The following is a 17,356-nucleotide window of genomic DNA, read 5'->3' as shown; positions in this document are numbered from 1 at the left end:
TTAAATCAGGCACACCTTAGTCTTCAAACTAACACTGCTGCTCCTAGTAATTTGGAGAGCTTCTAAACAAGAACCTATCATCCAGAATCCAACTGGTTCACACATAAGCCTCCAAGTCTTTGCATTTAAAAGTCAGTTGGACTAGTCTCCAGTTTGGAGGCTCATGGGTGAAGCAGTTGGATTCTGGCCGGTAGGTTGTTTTTATTTTGTTGAAAGTCAGGTGCAAACGGTTGGGTCATTTTTTAACAATCATGTATAACCTAATTGGTCATGTGGATTTAGTCAACAATCAGCTGTGGGCTGGAAGTCTCTTGTTTAAATCAATCAGGGCCTGCTGGGTGGGCCTTCATACTTAAAAGTTGGTAGGGCCCTTCAGCCTTGGGTTTGCTGTTAACTGTGTTTGAGAAAGACATTGTTGTAAGCAGTACAGCACTTGTCTGTCAGTTTGCTGTACTGAATAACTTATGGTTGCTGTGATACTAAACACTGTGCCACTGGTGTGTCAAATGTCAAAATGGTGACACATGGTGGACAGGGTTTGGCAAAGCTCCCAGATTAAGACTGGCTTGAAAGTATAATTGGCATCTACTTCTTAAACAACAAGCCTTTGGAAACTCTATGAACAGTAGAGGAACAACAATGGTTATAAAATAGGATTCAGATCTTTTGTTCTCAACTCCATAGCACTTAATAACAACAACAACAACAATTTCTAAAGGTCCCTGACAATGAGCTTGCCCAATGTAATACATCTCCTGATCTCCTGATGGTTGGTACCAAGGATGCTGATTGTGGATCCAAGATGAAATAGTTGCCAATTTTAATCTTTTCCCTATTTATTATGATGTTGCCTACTGGCCCAGTGGTAAGGATTTTTGTCTTCTTGATATTTGGATGCAATCCACATTGAAGGCTGTAGCCTTTGATCTTTTGTGGCAAGTGTTTCAAGTCCTCCTCACTTTCAGCAAGCAACGATGTGTCATCTGCTTAATGTGGGTTGCTGATGAGTCTTCTTCCAATCTTGATGCCACATTTTTCTTTACAGAATCTAGTTTCTCAAATTATTTAATCAACATATAGACTGAACAGGTATAGAAAAAGGATACAGCCCTGATGCATACTTTTATTGATTTTGAGCCATTAAGTGTTCCCTTGCTCTGTTCAGACAGCTGCTTCTTGGTTTAGGTGGAAGTTTCATTGAACAAGATTAAAAGTTTTGGTATTCCCAATCTTCTCAGCATTAGCCATGGTCAGTTATAATTCACACATTCCTGTAGAGTTGATTCCATCTCATACAGATCCATTATCTAGTTTCTGAGGCTGTAAATCACAGGAGGATATTAACTTTCCCCTGTGAAGTGGCAGGTGAATTTGAACAGCCAAGCTTTCAGTTAGTAGTTCAATATATTAAGCACTATATAACAAGAACTCTTTTAAGTATGTCTTATTCAACTAATTGATGCCGAGGCCATTTAGGTTCATAGCAAACCTTCATTGGGTTTTCAAGTCTGTAAATCTTAATGGGAGGACACTACCCATCTTTCTCTCTAGTAGTTATGGGTGGATTTTAAAAACAAGAGACATCCTCAGGGCATCTGATAGTAGCACAACACACACTACACATCAGAGTGAGTTATATGAAATTTCAGCTGTTATCTACTGAATGGCTAAAAACTAAAGGCATATTTACTCTAAAATGCTGGTTTAGAAAAATGCTAATTATACCAGAAAACAAAGAGCTCTCTGCAACACAGGCCTAAACAAGTCAAAGAGTGAATCAACTTCAACTAATTATTCAGGTAAAATAAAGACAGACTAGCCATGTGATTCATGGCAGCTTATGCTTTAATAGAGATTTCTAAGGGTATGAGGTGTTCCTTTTAAGTATCCTATTTGGGGGGCAGGGGAGAAGAAAGCTTTCTGTCAGAAAACTGATACATATTTGGCCTGAGAGCCCCTCTACCTAAAATACCTTATAAATCTTTAAGAAGTACACCAGAAAGAACTTTCATTCTTAGCAGATAAATCCTAAGCCTCTACATTTATAAGTTAAAATATTAATAAAAGGTTGCTTAGAAAAATATATGTTCAAACGCATGTCTTAATTATGCTGTTTTAGCACAAAAGATATGGTGCAAGTCGATGGCTTTAACAAATCTATTCTTGCAGTTTATAACACCACACATGCAAATTCAGGATGCCAGCTCTAGAGAAGGACTTTCTGTATCTCTTAGTTATAGATATTTCTGTACCTTCCTTTCCCATCAGGTTTCTCTCTACTTTTATCTCTGGTAAAACAAAAGGTATACACCCAAGGAAATTCCCCTTACATGAGATCAAAGCTATGACCCCAATAAAAGTGTTATATCCCACCATAATCCCATTACAACTGATTGGTTGATCATATCATGTGGGATGATTACATCATCACATAACTGCCTCAAATCTTACCTCATTAACATCATAGAGGTTAGGATTCACAGCACAGAAATAATTACATAATACTGAGATTTGAGCCTCTGAGTAGAAACTGCTTTGGGCTGAAAACGCGCGCGCACACACACACACTCATTTATTCATTCATTCAGACAAATCATATACATGTGGCACTGAACACATGTACATGATAAATGCAAAGGCAAATTTTAAAAATATAATGAAACAGATATAAAATAAAAATTAAAAAAATAATTAAAAGCTTAAATATTTTCTCCTTATATACCAGAGATGCTTTGTTAATCCACTGGGGATTAACATTAGCTGATTTTATAACTGTTTCTTTTTAGTTGGTGCTAAGAAATCATCTCTAAGAAAAAACCATTAAAAAGCTTTGATTTGGAAGCAGATTTCTTCACTGTAAATACTCCTATTATTGTTAATTTTATGATGTTAACTACCTTGCAAAGCTACTGAAAATTTAATTGTTGGGTCTCTCATCCTCATATAAGCAGAGCCCAGCACACCACCAGGTGCAAATGTCCTACCTGGGAGATCAAGTTCATAGGTCAAGATACTGTAACAGTTCAATTTTTACAGTTTGTTAAGTATAAAATCTGACATAGTTATACAAGTCTATTATTACAATTTTAAAAGTCAGATTATTCTTTAAAAATCTGAGATCTTCCTTTAAAAAATATATAGCTTACACTTTAAGTAGGTGATTTCTTCTACAGGAATTTTATCTTAATAATGTTGATTTAAAAAACCAAAAACAGAGATACAGTTTTACCTGCTTAAAAAGCCCAAACAAAATAGAAGATATGGGTATATATTTTACAAAATTAGTAAAAATAATTTAGTTTTTATATTTCATAAAGCACAAACAATATAAATTTTAAATAAGTAAAATAGCTTCAAATGAATGATCACTAAAATCCAGGGCACAAGCAGGGTATCAAAGATTCACAAACGAAACTTTTAAAATAAAGAACTTACCAACTCCAGTGACAAGTTAAAATCAAACTACAAATAGTTTTTTCCCTTTTTTTAAGACTTTTTTACTTCTTGATTTTACTTAATAATGTTTAATGCCTTCATTTACAGACTAAAAAGTGACGTAAAAGAGAAGTATGATGTTGCAAATTGTGACATGAAGAATGTGAAAAGCATGGAGAAGAACAAGGCTTCATACCTGATAAAGTTTGATTATGTGCGGATGGTCTAACATTTTCATTATTTGTACTTCTCGGTAGATTTTCTCAAGGTTTACGGCATCCAGCTGGGATTTATCTATTATTTTTATCGCCACCTACACCCCAGGACACAAAAATAATACAACTAGTTAACAGTTAAAGAATTACAATAGTTAATATTTTCCAATTATGAACCTTTAATAAATGAAATACGAAACTACACCTCTTCTCTTGGCCTCTAAGACAATGATAGCTTAAAATCACTGCTCACTCGTCTGTTTTAAAGTGTCCTTAATATAAGTTCTTTTAATAAAACATTTATTTTTTAGTACAAATGTAATGTCTTTTTACTTAATTTATAAACCGAAGACATACATATCAGCAGTTTCAACAAGAATTGTCACCCTAATGCTAAGCATCTGGAAACCGATTAGCAGGCAAACAGAAGACAGGATGGACTTTTCTACTCTATTTTCCTAGGAAAAATAAAGTGATTAAGTTTCAATGAATATAGATAAACCCATTACAGGGTCAGGAGGAACAACCCTAAACACCAAAATGGAATACAAAATGCTAACATTCATTTACTTGAAAATAATACCAATTGAATTGCATTTTATTGTAAAATATCAAAGAACAAAACAAATGCTAATGTTGTTTTTGCTCATAATTACATTAAATTTTAACTGTCTTGAGATTTTCTCCCCTCTAAGCTCTCATGGCATAATCCATAGACTATTAAAATGAAAAAAAGATTTTTACTTCAGAAAAAATCTTTTTTCCTATGGTATCTACAAAAAATTCAAATCACTGTGAAGTTAATAACCTGAAGGAATTCCATTTAAAGGTGAATAATTTGATAGTCAGAAATAAACAATAGCACTTGCTCATCTACTCAAATAAAAGGAACCCTCCCTCCCCCACCTCCCTAACCCCAATTCAGCAGATATGTGGTTAGAAAAACAGATATTCTGACATACATAAGACTTTTAGATAACTGACAACCACTCAAATCATATTAAGTTCTGAACTGGAAACCACCTAAATGTAATTAATTCTGAAAAAGTTTATTCTAATATATCTCACACTCCACTCATCTTATTAAATGAAGAATTCTGAACGTAGTCTCAATGTTGTTGCAGGATATATTATCAATTAATATATGTACTCTAAGAGTTCAATGCTACTATAAGAATATAAGACTCAACGTGTCAATTCACTTAATTCCCAGTGTCTTGGTTTATACAGTTGGGGTTTTCCCTTCTTTCCTTATAGATACTTTGTTTTTTGCTTTTATCTCCTAAAGCTCTACTGTAAAAGTTTACCTTTTATTATTTCTAGTTGCTATCCTTGTTTGCTGCTTGTTTCCTGGTCTGAATTAATTGTAACCCACAGAAGAACTCAAGCTTCCCAGGGGAAATCAGATAACAAAATATAATGTGTAAAATTAGATTTATGTGACTAAGAAGCAAAGGAATAGTTCCTTTCCTAGGCAGTTAAGTGCATGGTTCTGTGATAGTGATCTTCATTATGTTTGGTTGTGTTTTATTCATTTCCGTATTCAAAATATTCTAAAAAGTAAAAGGTATTAAACTGTGACAGCTAGATAAGCAGACTCACTGATGGTCCACTTGCTATTAGAGACATTTCTGGAACACTAGAAACTAAAATAGATAAGAAAGGCTCTCCACTCATTAAGAGTATAACAAAATACAACAGTACAAATCACTCTGAGTAATTTTGGGTAAACACGATTATAAAAAAAGGATGTGTCTACACAAATTACCTCAACAATCATTGCATGTTTCATAAACATGGAAATTTTGAATATATCAGCTACGCCCTCCTCCCCATCCTGATACCCTTTAATAAAAGTTTTCATAACAAGTTGGGTCACAGTCACCTAATTAACAGAGAAAGAGCTGGAGAGGAAGAAATTACAAGTTCTAAAAATCAGTATGATTACTACTATTAAGAAGAATTTTTATTATACATAATAGTTTGGGTAGCATAGTCAATGTTAAAGAAATGGTTTGGCTATTAAACAGAAGTTAAAGCAAGCTATTAGCAAAAGATATTTCCTTTTATCCTCTTTTGAAATTGTTGTCCAAAGATAATGAAAAATAAACAACAATTAAACTTTAATAAAATGATGCAGCCCCTCCTTCTCGCAGGACTTGACAGACCATGTCTGATCCTCGCATGAGACAAATCAAGACCAAAACTGGTGTAGTCAGGTGACTGGTCAAAGAAAAAGTGATGTATGAAAAAGCAGCTAAAAAAGAAAAAAAAGAAAAAGCAGCTAAACAAAAATAAGAAAAGATTGAAAAAAAAAAATCAAGGCTGAAGATGGTGGAAATGATGCCATTAAAAAGCAGGCAGAGATGCAAGAGTCTGGATGATGATCCTAGCTTGCCAGTACAGGTTGCAGGCTGCATATGTCGACCGTGAGCAGTTATTAAAAAGTGAGAGACTTGGAAGAATATAGGGAAGCACATTTAGTACTGGATTCAGTGAAGCTGGAAGAGTGAAATTTTTCTGTATAGGTTTTCCACCCTTAAATCCTGGAATCCATTATGTTTGGCCACTGCTATGTTATTTTTAAAGTAGCATGAGAATGTGCTTCTTTTTACATATTCGCATGTGTCTTCTTCTGCCTAATTCAAAGTGTCACATAAATGAGTTCATCTAATTTAAAAAAATTTAGTCAACAACTATAAATTTTAAATGACTAAATGTTGTACTTCTGTTCAATTTTATATTGGATCACAGTTAATATATGCACAGACCAAAGACTTATATGCTACCATGATTTTCCCACAAATAATGTATACACTATGCTTTACCAAACATGCCACCTGCAGACTTATTGGTGGATTTGAACCACCAACCTTTTGGTTAGCAGCCTATAATTTACTATTTCACTAGGGTTCCTTATGGAAGGAGCGCCTGTATTCCGAGATTTCCCCAAGTACATACTAAAAAAGTCCCAACTTACAAAAAGGTTGTGTTGTAATGATTAATTTTTAAGGTAAATATAAGCTTAGATTTCTGGAACTCATTCTATATATCTCTTACTTAATCCTGAATATGATACCAAGGAATAAAATCTATGTGGTCAAAAGAAAGTCAAGCAACACAATAAAACAAGCAATGTACTCTATAAATTGAAGAATATTCTTTTGGTTGTTGCTCACCTAAATTATTATTTGACTCTAATTTTTCAATCCGCATGCATTATATAAGTAATATTTTATGTATTATGTATGTTATTATATGTTATTATTTATGTTATTACAATACAGTAAATACTTTATATTTATTTTTAAAATTACCTTCAAAAAATTTTATCATTTTTAAGTATTCATCTAGAAGACTACACATTTATAAGGAGGGAACTCTGGTGACTTAGTAGTAAAGAGTTTTCAATGTCAACCCAGAAGCATCCAGTTCAAATCCACCAGCTGCTCCACAGGAGCAATTTACAGCAATTTGAAGCTAGCTTTTAAAATAAAGAGATTTAAATATTAAGTCTTCAAGATTTAATCTGACTTTCACAATGGTGGGTTAGACAAATTTCTAAATCAGGAAAACAGACTAGAGAGGTAAATATCATTATAGTTTTCATAAAAACAGAATTTTCAAGATCATCAGCAGAAATGATTAAAACTATCTCCTATCTTAAAATGTAAAGCTCTTTACTTTTACAAATAGGCCTACCAGTAAGATGTTGTTAGGTGCCATCACATAGACTACAGCCCTATGAACCACAGATCTGAGCCTTACTCCCCTAGCCTGCACCATCCTCACCATCTTGACTTGCTTGAATCCTTCGGTATAGTCACTGTGTCAAAGTAGTAACTCAGAAATGACAACTGGCTATCCCATAAAATTATGTGACCAGAGCAGTCAAGGAAATACAGATTAAAATATCAAAAAGCATTCTCTTTTCCTATCAAACAGGAGTAGTTCAACTCCAGATAAAAATAAATGAATACTTTTCTGGAAGATAATTATTAGTAAGACTTGTATAAAAATTTTAGTAATGTGCATACACTTTGACCATGAAATCCATGTTTATGGGCTACTCAAAAGACAAAAAAAACAGACACATAATTAGAGGGTATATTCAGAAGCATTTACTTCAAAAGAGAGAGAAGAAAAAAAAAAGAGAGAGAAAGAAGCAATTTAAATGTTCAATAACTGAAACATCATGGAAAGTAGGCAAGAAGAGTATTTAACCATGCTTTAGACAGTTTTTAGAAAGCATGAGGAAATTTCAAGTTAAAGAAAGAAAAACCACACAGAGTAAAAAAAAAATACTATGTAAATACAAATGACATTTTATTATATACATAAAAACACAGGTGAATATCTAGAAGATAATGAATTAAAATAGTAATAGCAGTTTTCACTGGATCTGGATGGTGAGATTAAGACATTTAAATGTCTATTTCTTCTCTGGGCTTTTCAGAAATGGCTATAATGAACATACATAACTTTTGCAATCAACAAAATTTAAAACTCATTGCCAGCAAACCAGAATCCACTCACAGCTGACCCTGAACAGGGTTTCTGACACAGGAGATTGCCCACTTTTCTCTTACTAAGCCAGTGTCCAGTTAGAACCACCTGAGAGCCTTGACCTTTGGGTCTACAGCACAACTCCACCTGAGCTCCCAAATTTTTCTACTGGGAAAATAAACTCATTGCCATTGAGTCAGAACCTACTCATTACTGACCCTCCAGCAAGTTTTCAGAGCCTGTAGAAAGCACGGGAGGAGACTACTCATCTCTCTCCCAGAAGTGACTGGTGGATTTGAACTGCCCAAGAAGCGCGGCCTTTGATCAGAAGGGCAACTCCCTACCAGGTACGTCACTAGACCATAAAAAGAAATTTAGCATTGGATCCACCTTTTACTTTGTCTGCTTCAAGATTTTATTTTTATATTGGTTTGCTTACAAAGCTCATATACACTGGGTTTCATACATTCATTTCCATTATGTTTTCTAATATAATCATTGTACTATGCCCACCATTATCCTATCTTTCCAGATCCCCGCCAGATCTTTCTCATTTCTTTTACCTACCCCTTCCTCCACCTATCAAATTTTATGACCCTGTAATTTCTCCCTTGACCATCCTCACCCCTCTACTTCCTCCCTTGATTCAAGGTTTTTTAATGTTTTGGGGTTTTTTAAACAAAAAGTTTCTGGAAATATTTTTCAGTTTTAACTGCTTTTCCTCTAATAATTCTCAAGTTTGATATATGGATTGTGTCTTTTATGAAGGATGGGAAAGCATTCACCACCATATAAAGAAACTTTTACATAAAGAGTGAATTCTTAATGAATTTTGGACTCTATTTGGCTACAAAGAAATGTGTCAGCAATCAGCTCTTACTGGGCACTGACACATAGGTGACACTCCACTGGGATTCACAGGTTGTTAATTGTATAGGAGCCTGATCACCTTTCTCCTGAGCAGCAGCAAATGAATTTGGATTGCCACAGAATCACTGCCTTTGTGTTAGCAGCACTCCCTACAGACTATGCTATGAATTGTTGTTGACAGGTGTCATCAAGTCAAGCATGACTCACAGTGACCCTATGAACAACAGACATCAATCCGGTACTGTGCCATCCCCATCATCTCTGATACATTGAATCCACTGCTGCAATCATTATGTCAATCCATCTTGCTGGGGTTCTTCCTCTCTTTTCATTGATCCTCCACCTTTCCAAGCATGATATACATTCCTTTCCAAGAAAGAGCCTCTCCTACCAACATGTCCAAAGTATGAGAGACGAGGCTTCTTCATCCTTGCCTCCAAGGAGTACACTGGCTGCATTTTCCCCAAGATATACTGTTCACTCTTTTGGCAGCAGTGGGATACATATTACTCTTCTCCAAAACTGCAACTTAATCAATTCTATTATCCTCTTTCTAGCTCTCATAAGCACAGCAAGTGATTCGAAAGACCAGTGTGAATCAGGTGCACCTTAGTCTTTAAACTAACATCACTGCTCTTCAATATTTTGGAGAGATCCCAGATGGTGGACTTGCCCAAAGCAATACATCTTCTGATCCTGTGACTGCTGGTAGTGAAGGTGTTGATTGTGGATCCTAGTAAGATTATACCACTAACAGTTTCAATCTTTTTTTCCATCTATCATGATGTTGCCTACTGGCCCAGTGGTAAAGTCTTTTGTTTTCTTGATATTGAGATGTAGTCCATATTGAAGGCTGTAGTCTTTGATCTTCTGCAGTAAGCATTTCAGGTACTCCTCACTTTCATCAAGCAAGATGTGTCATTTGCATAAGGCTTCCTCCAACAGTAAGAGTTGAACAGATTTCAAAGGGAAGCTCTAGAGGACAAAGCAAACAACTAGAGAATAAAAAGGCAAGAACTCAATCTGCATGTCTCGAGTTGAAAAAATGGAAAAACAAAATCAAGCCTTAAGCTGCAATACTGAGAGATGCCATGGGCAAAATCTTGAATGATTCAAGTAGCATCAAAAGAAGATGGAAAGAATACACAGCATCACTGTACTAAAAAGAACTTGTTGACATTGAAAAATTTCAGGAAGTAATACCATATCAACAAGAACTAATGATAACTGAGGAAAAAGTTAAAGCTGCAACAAAGATACTAGAAATAGATGGGATACCAACTGACATGTTTCAACTAACAAATGTAGCCCTGGATGTGTTCACCAGTCTATGCTAGGAAATTTGGAGGGAAGCTTTGTGGCTGACTTATTGGAAGAGATTCATATTTGTTCCCATCCCTAAGAAAGGTGATCCAACAGAATGTGGGCATTACAGAACTATACCACATGCAAGCAAAATATTGCTGAAGATCATCATATATAAGTATCTGGAACAGTATATTGAAAGGGAACTGTCAGAAGTGCAAGCTGGGTTTAGAAGAGGCCACGGCACCAGGGTTATCACTGCTGATGTCAGATGGATGCTGACTGAGAGCAGAGAATATCAAAAGAGGGTTTACCTGTGTTTTTATTGACTATACAAAGGCATTTGACCGTGTGGAACAAAATCAACTATGGCTAACACTAAGAATGGGAATCCCAGAACACTTAGTTGTTCTCATATGAAATCTATACCTAGACAAAGAAGCTGCTGTCCAAACAGTACAAGGATACACTGATAGTTTAAAATCAGAAAAAGTGTATGTTCATGGTTGCATCTTTTCTCCATACCTATTCAATCTGTATGCTGAGCAAATAGTTTGTGAAGCTGGACTCCATAAATAAGAACATCACCAGCAGTGGAGCTATAAATCAAATGCCATCATGTGAATCCAAGAAAAGAGTTCAATTTCAGTTATTTCCAAATAAATGTTTTCTTAATTGCCTGATGCTCAGAGAGAATTTCCCAGTGGATTTAACATCAGAACGTATTAAACTATGTTAAAGTGTAAAATTTCTACAGAATATAAAATTTCACACAACTCTTATTTTGCATATTTGTCCTTCCTCTCATGTTTGCAAACAAAATGGAAAAAAAGCCAGAGAGGGCAGTGGTGGGGGAGCAGACAATCTTGAATAACCTTTAGCAGAATAACTGGCTAGATCGTACTTCTTTGAGATGCCAAGAAACTAGAGGAAAATTTCCACTAAAGCATTATGTCTAGACCATGTCAAATATAATTTTCTCATTTTAACACAATTAAGACTTATTCATGAACCCAGATATATTAGGGTTAACTTTTGAGGTAAAAAGTCAAGTTGCAGACAGCACAGCTGCCTCTCAAAATCAAGAATACTCCACAGAACAAGATTAATACAAAGATTAATATTTTGATTCAAACTTTAAAATTCAAACAAATATAGTAAATGTATTAAAAAGTAACTTGTCTTAATCAAGAACCAATGTAGTCAGTCAGGGTGGAATCAAGTCCTTCTCTGGTTTGTAACCTTGTTATAAAAAGACAATTTTGATATTTTAACTCCTGTTATAAAAATACAATTTCATATTTATGGAAAGCTTTAAAAATTCTCACAATTTAAGGTAGTAATTAAAGAATCATGACTAATTATGAAAGCTTGAAAATGTGCCCAGGAAGCTTTCCTGTGAACAAAAGCAGTTTTTAAAATGTCTTTTGACTTTAGTCCTGCATTCCAGGTTCTCCAGAGGAGAAACTGCCCAACATCTGCAGGCCACTTTAATAAGGTAACTTTTAGAATCTCTAAACTCTCTTTAAGGTTCTATGATACCACTGTTGATCACTCTAGAAAGTATCACAATGGAAGATTCTGGATAGAGTATGACAATATATGTATATGTATGTTTTGTTCCACATTTTGTCATATATAAAAGGTTTACTGGTCCAATAGGACCTTGTGGGACCCCTGAGATTATGGTCCTTAGTCACCTTTCAAACCTGAAATAAAACTCACTGCAAGGCTCTACCTTCAGCCTAACAAGTAACAGGCCTATGAGGTGACCAGGAGGCACTCACTCCTTAGAGTAAGCAACCATAAGGCCACACAGCAGCCCTTACTCAAGGTAAGGCCTAGAAGACAGAGAGGTATAGAATGGAAGGATTAACGGAAATGAAAATCACAGGGAGGAGGCGAGAAGAATGCAGTTACACTGTCTATTTTATAAGTAATGCTATAAAACAAAATATGTATGAATGACTGAATGGTAAACCAGTAAGTCACACGGGAAAAAAAGAATCAATGAACCACAAATTAACAATAAAAGAAGTATGGTGTTAAGGAAAAATCCTGAACAGAGAAGATCTTAAAGTAATGAATGCTGGTTATCTGTGAAAAATGATTTAAAAGGTGATTATTTTCTCCTTTTTCTATACTGACACCGTCTAATTTTTCCAAAATAAACACGACAGATTTGGCAACTTAAAAAATACATTATTCCTTAAAGTACTTTCTCAGTAATATCTTTTCTAGTAATTTACCTCTATCCTCAAAAATAGAAAAATGGAGATAAAGGGTTTTAAATACAGAAATGTTCATTTCAGTATTATTTAAGTGAAATACTGGAAATGAATAATTATGTTAATGTAATCCAATCAAAGTAAGAGTCACCCACAAAGGAAAATATGCAGCAATTAAAACATTATATAAAGTTATACACAATAAGCAAAATGTTTAGGCTATAATATGTGAAAAAGTATAATTTATTTATGCATCCCATGTAATCTTATCTTTAATAATCAGAAAACCAGAAGAAAATTAGGGGCATAAGAGGTTTTTCTACAATTTTATTTCAAAGACTGAAAACAAACAAAACCCCCCAAACTCAAAAGTAGCTTTGTAATTAATTTTTTTTTTAGCTTTGTAATTAATTTAAATGAACAACTTCATTCCTAGTACAGTGCTAATAAAATAAAACACCACTCAAGGACACTCAAAGAATAGCAAACGAACAACCACTACTGCCTAAAATAGTTTAACAGCCTAACTGCTATTATTCTTTCTCATTATGCTAATTTTATAAAATTAGCATCTCTAATTCATAAACCACAAACCCATACTACAAAGCTTTTATTAAGTATTATATTAGGAAGCTGTATTCTACCACCATCTGCCTTCCCTTTTATGTGTAACATTTACATAGAGATCTGACACAAGAATGAATACGGCTTCAGATGATTAAGTAATTTTATTTCTTAAACAGTGTTATGTGATTTGATAGGTCAGACCAATACAAAACTGTCTTTTCTATTTTGTTATCCCTAAACAGAAAACTGACTTGGGGCAAAGTCCACAGAAACGCTTCATGGGGGGCCGGGGGAGGGGAACAGTGATGTAGCCAGAGAAAAGCCAATTAAAAACGAAAAAAGTCCAACTGTTCATCAATCAGATGCTTGAATTAAGCCATAAAAGTTGCCTTGGGTTCAAACTTGGGGGAAAAAAGACTTCTAAGTTTTAAAACATAAATATATATTAGTATATGAGATTATCATATTGAAGTAGCTTTTATCCTCATGTTATCTTGCTATTATTGCCAGCTGGGGAATTCTTTATGTCAAGTTAATTGTTCTCACCATAATTATTATAGTATGAACTTATGATGAGAATATACACTAATTTAAAGTTCAACTTTAATTCCCACTAGCCATCTTCTCTTTTCAACATTTGAGAGAACTGTTCTATCCATTCAAGACAAATATTTGTCCAGTGAATTAATTAAGCTAATAAGTAATGCTTAAAACTCAGTGATAACACCTACTTTAAAAAACAATTGTAAAAAAAAAAACCTCAAAAAAAAATTGTATGTGCAACTGCTAAATAACTTTTAACATAAACAACCTGTAAAAGTTCACAGTACAACTTTATAAAAGTCAGGAGTGACAGGAACTCTTTTTTTTTTCTTGCTATTTTCCTCACTCTTCACTGCCTTATCGTTAGCTGCCATCAAGCCAGTCCTGACTCATGGCAATTCCAAGTGTGCAGAGCAGAACTACTCCATAGGGTGTCAAGGCTGTGATATCTTAGAAGCAGATAGCCAGGTCTGTCTTCTGAGGGGCTTCTAATCGGGTCCAAACCATCAACCTTTCAGGTAGTAGTCCAGCACTTAACCTTCTGTGTCACTTAGACTAAGTGTCTTCAATCACACCAAATCATGACAATATATTCACTTCTCTTAAGTTTGCATTTCTTTTTATATGTTAATGGTGTCTTTAAAAAAAAAAAAAAAAGCCAAAGGGAGATGAGTTTTATGGACCAGTAATGTAACTTTTCATTTAAATCACTTTACACAAACATATACATATACACACACATAATTTAAGAACTGAGTGCTCTTCCATGATTTGGCCTGTGCCTTGAATTATCAATGCATTAATAAATCTCATCTATCTGATAGCCTAAAGATGATACTACTCTATAGTGCCCCCTACCTCTCAGAAAAGCTGTGTCGCTTTAAGTGGGACGTCCTTGGAATGCTGGCCTTAAGAGCGCTCCATTCAAGCAACCCCTCAACAGCTATTACCTGAATTTGACCTGATTAGTAATCAAATCTTGTTACTAAACAGAAATTATAGGAATCAATGAAAAAAGTATTATAAACGATGCGCTTGAAATTCCACCACACAACTGAATTAAAAAGTTCTGTAGAATCTTTTAATGCACAATCTGTTTGAGGGTTTTTTACACTCAATGAGCAAAAACTCAAAGCACACATTTAGAAAGCTTTCTCATATCATTAAAGGAGATATAATTAAGAACTGACACGACAGCAACGTGTTAGCATGGCGTTAGAGAAGGGTTCTTTAGAGGGATGGGGGCAATTTCTTTCCTCGTTTTTTAAAAACGCTGAGATCTGAGTGGACATACATAGTCTAGATGGCAAACACAGGTTAATATACCGAGAGAAAATTTTATGATCTTAGTTGTGATGCTAATAAGCAAGTCAGATTTAGGATGCTTTAGGATCAGTGGAAGACGGTAAAATGTGGGGGGGAAAGGGGAGGGCACATTCCCTTCTTTTAGGAAACAGGCTTTTTCTTATGAAGCAAAATTTCAATGAACAAACAGCAGCAACAAAACCCAGTCAAGTTTTCACCTTACACAAGACAAAAAACTCCCCTGGAAAGACAAAGTATATTAACTTTATTCCACAATCAAACTAATAGATTTGCAGTATTGTGGGAGAGGAGAAAGGAATGAATAGAAAAGCGAAAGAAACTCCAATAAAAATGAGAACATCAAAAACACAAGGTTTCATTCTAAAGAATAGCTTTGTTTCTACCTCCCCCCCCCACCCCGAAGGTATTTAAATTATAGGTCTTAAAATAGAAATCCTGAGGGCAGCAGCTAGAAGCAGTGGCAGAAGGGGGGGGGGGTGAGTTAGGTAGGAACAAGACTTTTGAGAAAATATATGCAATGCATTAGAATGTGCAAGATAGATAGGGGTGAACCTGCAGGCACCATCAGGAAGCAGATGAGGGGTTAAGAGTAAAGAGCTATAATTTGCTGTTGTATAAGGAACGTGTGTATTCAGAGCCATTAGCACACCTGGTAAAGTGACAACTCTCGATAGGAAAGATCAATACACCAATTGTGCAAATACAGAGGTGACCATTTTAACCAGTTCTATTGTCTGGAGTATTAGATGGAAATGCCTCAGGCATGAGATCAAGCTTGTCTCCAATCAAATCAGAGACGCGTTAGGGAGAGCGAAGGGACAGAAGATGGACAGTGGCTGTCCCGGCATTCCCGGGCGCAGGGGCCCCTTCCTCGCGAGGCAGGGCAGCGACCCGTCAGTCCCCGGCGCCGCGCGGGTCCCGGTCCACGGGGCCGGAGCGCAGACGGTCCCCTCGGCCGGCGACGTCCCTCCTCGCGCAGCCCGGGAGCGCGGAGACTTCCCCTCCCACCCCACCCCCCGCCGAAAGCAGGGAAGACGCGGAACTTGGGCTCCGGTGCGGAGGCCACATACCAGGTCCCAGCCTGGGTGGGAGGCTCTGGGGAGATTCCGGGTGGCCACCCGGGGTGGCGTGGAGAGAAAGCAAATTTCCAACCGGACGACTCTCGAGCCCGGGTGACGGGGCCCCGCTCCCTCTGGTGCTTCCAGACCCCCTGAACCTCCGGGGTCCTCGCTGTCCCGGGCCCGCTGGCCTCAGCCAGTGACCCGGCCTCCCGGGTCTCCCTGTCCCACCACAGCAACCACCTCCTCAAGTAAACAGTTCCGCTCCCACACCCTCGGCTCGGACGCTCCCCCCGCGCCCCGGGCCGCACCTCCGTCTTGGTGATCCGGTGCCGCCCCAGCTTCACCACGGCGAAGTTGCCCTTGCCCAGCGTGCCCTCGATGTCGTAGAACCCCACCCGGACCGGCCCACGCTGCAAGTGCCTCGGGCCATCCGCCATGACCATGCTGGGCCCCGGTGCTAGACACCGCGGACTGGAGCGCAGGCGGGCAGCGGGCTCGAGCTCCGGCGACAGCCGCTGCGCTTGCTCTGGGGCTCCCTCTCTCCCGCTCCGCAGGGCCCAGCCAGGCTCGCGCCGCCGCTGACGTGCGCCGACGTCAGGGGGCCGGGGCAAGGGGGCGGGGGCGGGACCGGGCTCGAATGGTCACCATGGCGACCGGAGCACCGCCGACGTCGGCGGCAGGAGGGGTCGGGGGAGGGCGGTGAGGTGGGGAATGGTTCGGGCCTGCCCCGCGCGTCCCTTCCGGGCTCTGTGCCCTCCCCTCTGCCCGCTGCTGCTGCCGGAGGCGGGGTCGCTGCGCGGCCCGCCCAGCCCTTGGCCTCCCAGACGAAGGGCAAGAGCGAGCCCTGCGGGCCGTGCGGAGGGGTGCAGCGACCTGGATTCTGCCTGAAGTCTATTTCCGCCCACTGGGGTCCGTCCTTGCAAAAGCTCTCACCTAGGAGTACAACGCACCCTACATTTGGCAAGGCAGAGACCGGTGGCTGAGCAATGCGTTGCTCACAGGCTCCTTTCTTTGCATTCCTTCTTCATCTTCCTTCTGTAGAAATTCTTCCACATGTGGTTTGTCTCCAAGGAATCTTTCTTGACAGCAGCACGTCTCTGCAAAGACTCAGAATGTCAGCGCTGAAGAGACCTTGGCGATCTCTTAATCCGCAGGTTTGAGGCTTCACAGCTTTGTTTATTTGAGTATGCCTCTCAGAGATGGGAACATGGCTTTTATCGTATTCCCAAACTTTTATGATCCAAAAAGACATATCAGACCTTAGTGATTTTCATGTTAAAAATCAGGCCCTAAAGAGTCA

General features: G+C 37.7%; 1 protein-coding gene and 1 pseudogene across 1 annotated transcript in view; one reads left to right on the top strand and one right to left on the bottom strand.

The window, feature by feature from the left end:
• SIK2 (salt-inducible kinase 2) overlaps nt 1-16,589 on the bottom strand; it is a 165,104-nt gene extending 148,515 nt beyond the window's left edge. Inside the window, exons 1-2 of the mRNA XM_006890767.1 lie at nt 16,365-16,589; nt 3,632-3,748 (exon numbers count right to left, since the gene is read on the bottom strand). Of these exons, the coding sequence (XP_006890829.1) occupies nt 3,632-3,748; nt 16,365-16,499 (252 nt within the window). The 5' untranslated portion in view covers nt 16,500-16,589. The remainder of the gene's footprint in view (nt 1-3,631; nt 3,749-16,364) is intronic.
• LOC102870415 lies at nt 5,820-6,163 on the top strand (annotated as a pseudogene).
• Nucleotides 16,590-17,356: the final 767 nt, after the last annotated feature.

Source organism: Elephantulus edwardii, unplaced genomic scaffold, assembly GCF_000299155.1.
Source record: "Elephantulus edwardii isolate Elephantulus edwardi_28Jun2011 unplaced genomic scaffold, EleEdw1.0 scaffold00093, whole genome shotgun sequence".
Lineage (NCBI taxonomy): Eukaryota > Metazoa > Chordata > Mammalia > Macroscelidea > Macroscelididae > Elephantulus > Elephantulus edwardii.
This window is presented reverse-complemented; position numbering and strand designations above follow the sequence as displayed.